Here is a 1,299-nt window from a genome sequence, read left to right as displayed (position 1 = left end):
AGGAGATTTTGTGCCTGGGTTTGAAAACCAAAGTGTGTGAGCCACCCTGAGGACATCAGTCGCAACCACTACCTTATTCGTTATGAGTGACATTAGTCGTTCTGTCTGTGTTTGCTCGAAGATTGCTCGCATATGAAACTCACGAAGTTGGGTAACAAAGTACGCATGATATGCGGTGGTGTGATGAATTCTTTGTTATGAAGTGAAACAAAGGTCATTGAACAAGAGGAGCACAGTATAAATTTCGATGAGACACGGAATTCAATCAAACGTGGTTAAGATGCAACGTTCTTGCCTTCTCCTGACGTTCTTGTTGTACGTCAACTACGCTGCATGGTTAGGCGCTGTTTGTGTCGGTTCGCGGTTGTTTCACAGTGATCAGGCAAGAAACTGGGTTGTTCTGGTCGCTGGATCCAATGGTTGGGAGAACTACCGACACCAAGTGAGTCTGTATTTATTTTAAGATGGCTTGTCTTGTTTGTCTGTTTCGAAATCACATCTGATCACTTTCAGCAGTGGGCCAACGTTTGCTTCTCACCAAAAGTAATGGTTTTGCACACGTAAATGAGACAGAAATCTCAAAGATTTATCACGATGGTGTAATTCACACTGGCGAAATCAATAGTAGCTCAGTGCCTGTTCCAGGATTTGGAATTGTGGCATGATTTAAAGAATGCTGCTCAAGACGAGGTGCCAAAGTAATGTCAGATATCAGCAACGCTCGAACTAATAGAAGCTAAGTAAATTCGGATCAGCGCCATGGGTGGCAAAGCAGGTTGCCGAATAAATAGAATGCAACTCCGATTAAGCTCCGGAAGACGCATTTGCCCGAAAGATGGCCGTAAAGATCGAAATTCCTAACAACCTAAAATTTCAATCCTCGTAGTGCGACTGATTGGTGGACAGGGTATATTTTTGTGAAAATGGGTATAATTGTGAGTGCTACACGTCATGGTCCGTGGGACATACTCCTTGTGTGTAACGACGGGATACGTTCAATGGTAGTTCGGAAATTCGGCCTGAAAAGACTCCAGGAATTTTTGAAACGACAAAATTATCTGCATGATAACTCTTATAATCACTCGTCTGATGATTAGGAAGTGGTATTTTCTCATGTGCACTATCCGTTTACTGCATAAGAATGCTTTCTACTCTGCAATTCATCCTTCGTATGCTGGTCTTCATTACACGCGGTTTTTCTACTCCTATTCAGGCGAATGTATATCGCGCGTATCAAATCATGAAGCGCAACAACATTTCGACAGAGCAAATAATTACCTTCGCCTACGATGATATTGC

General features: G+C 42.7%; 1 protein-coding gene across 1 annotated transcript; it reads left to right on the top strand.

The window, feature by feature from the left end:
* Positions 1-247: 247 nt before the first annotated feature.
* Positions 248-1,299, top strand: T265_15995 (hypothetical protein; the record flags this gene model as incomplete). The annotated part of the gene is made up of 2 exons (XM_009179452.1): positions 248-442; positions 1,214-1,299. Coding segments are annotated over 2 exons (279 nt in total), but the record flags the coding sequence as incomplete, so codon positions are not given.

Source organism: Opisthorchis viverrini, assembly GCF_000715545.1.
Source record: "Opisthorchis viverrini unplaced genomic scaffold scaffold9140, whole genome shotgun sequence".
NCBI lineage: Eukaryota > Metazoa > Platyhelminthes > Trematoda > Opisthorchiida > Opisthorchiidae > Opisthorchis > Opisthorchis viverrini.
The sequence above is the reverse complement of the archived record's forward strand: the minus strand, read 5'-3'. Positions and strand labels throughout refer to the sequence as shown.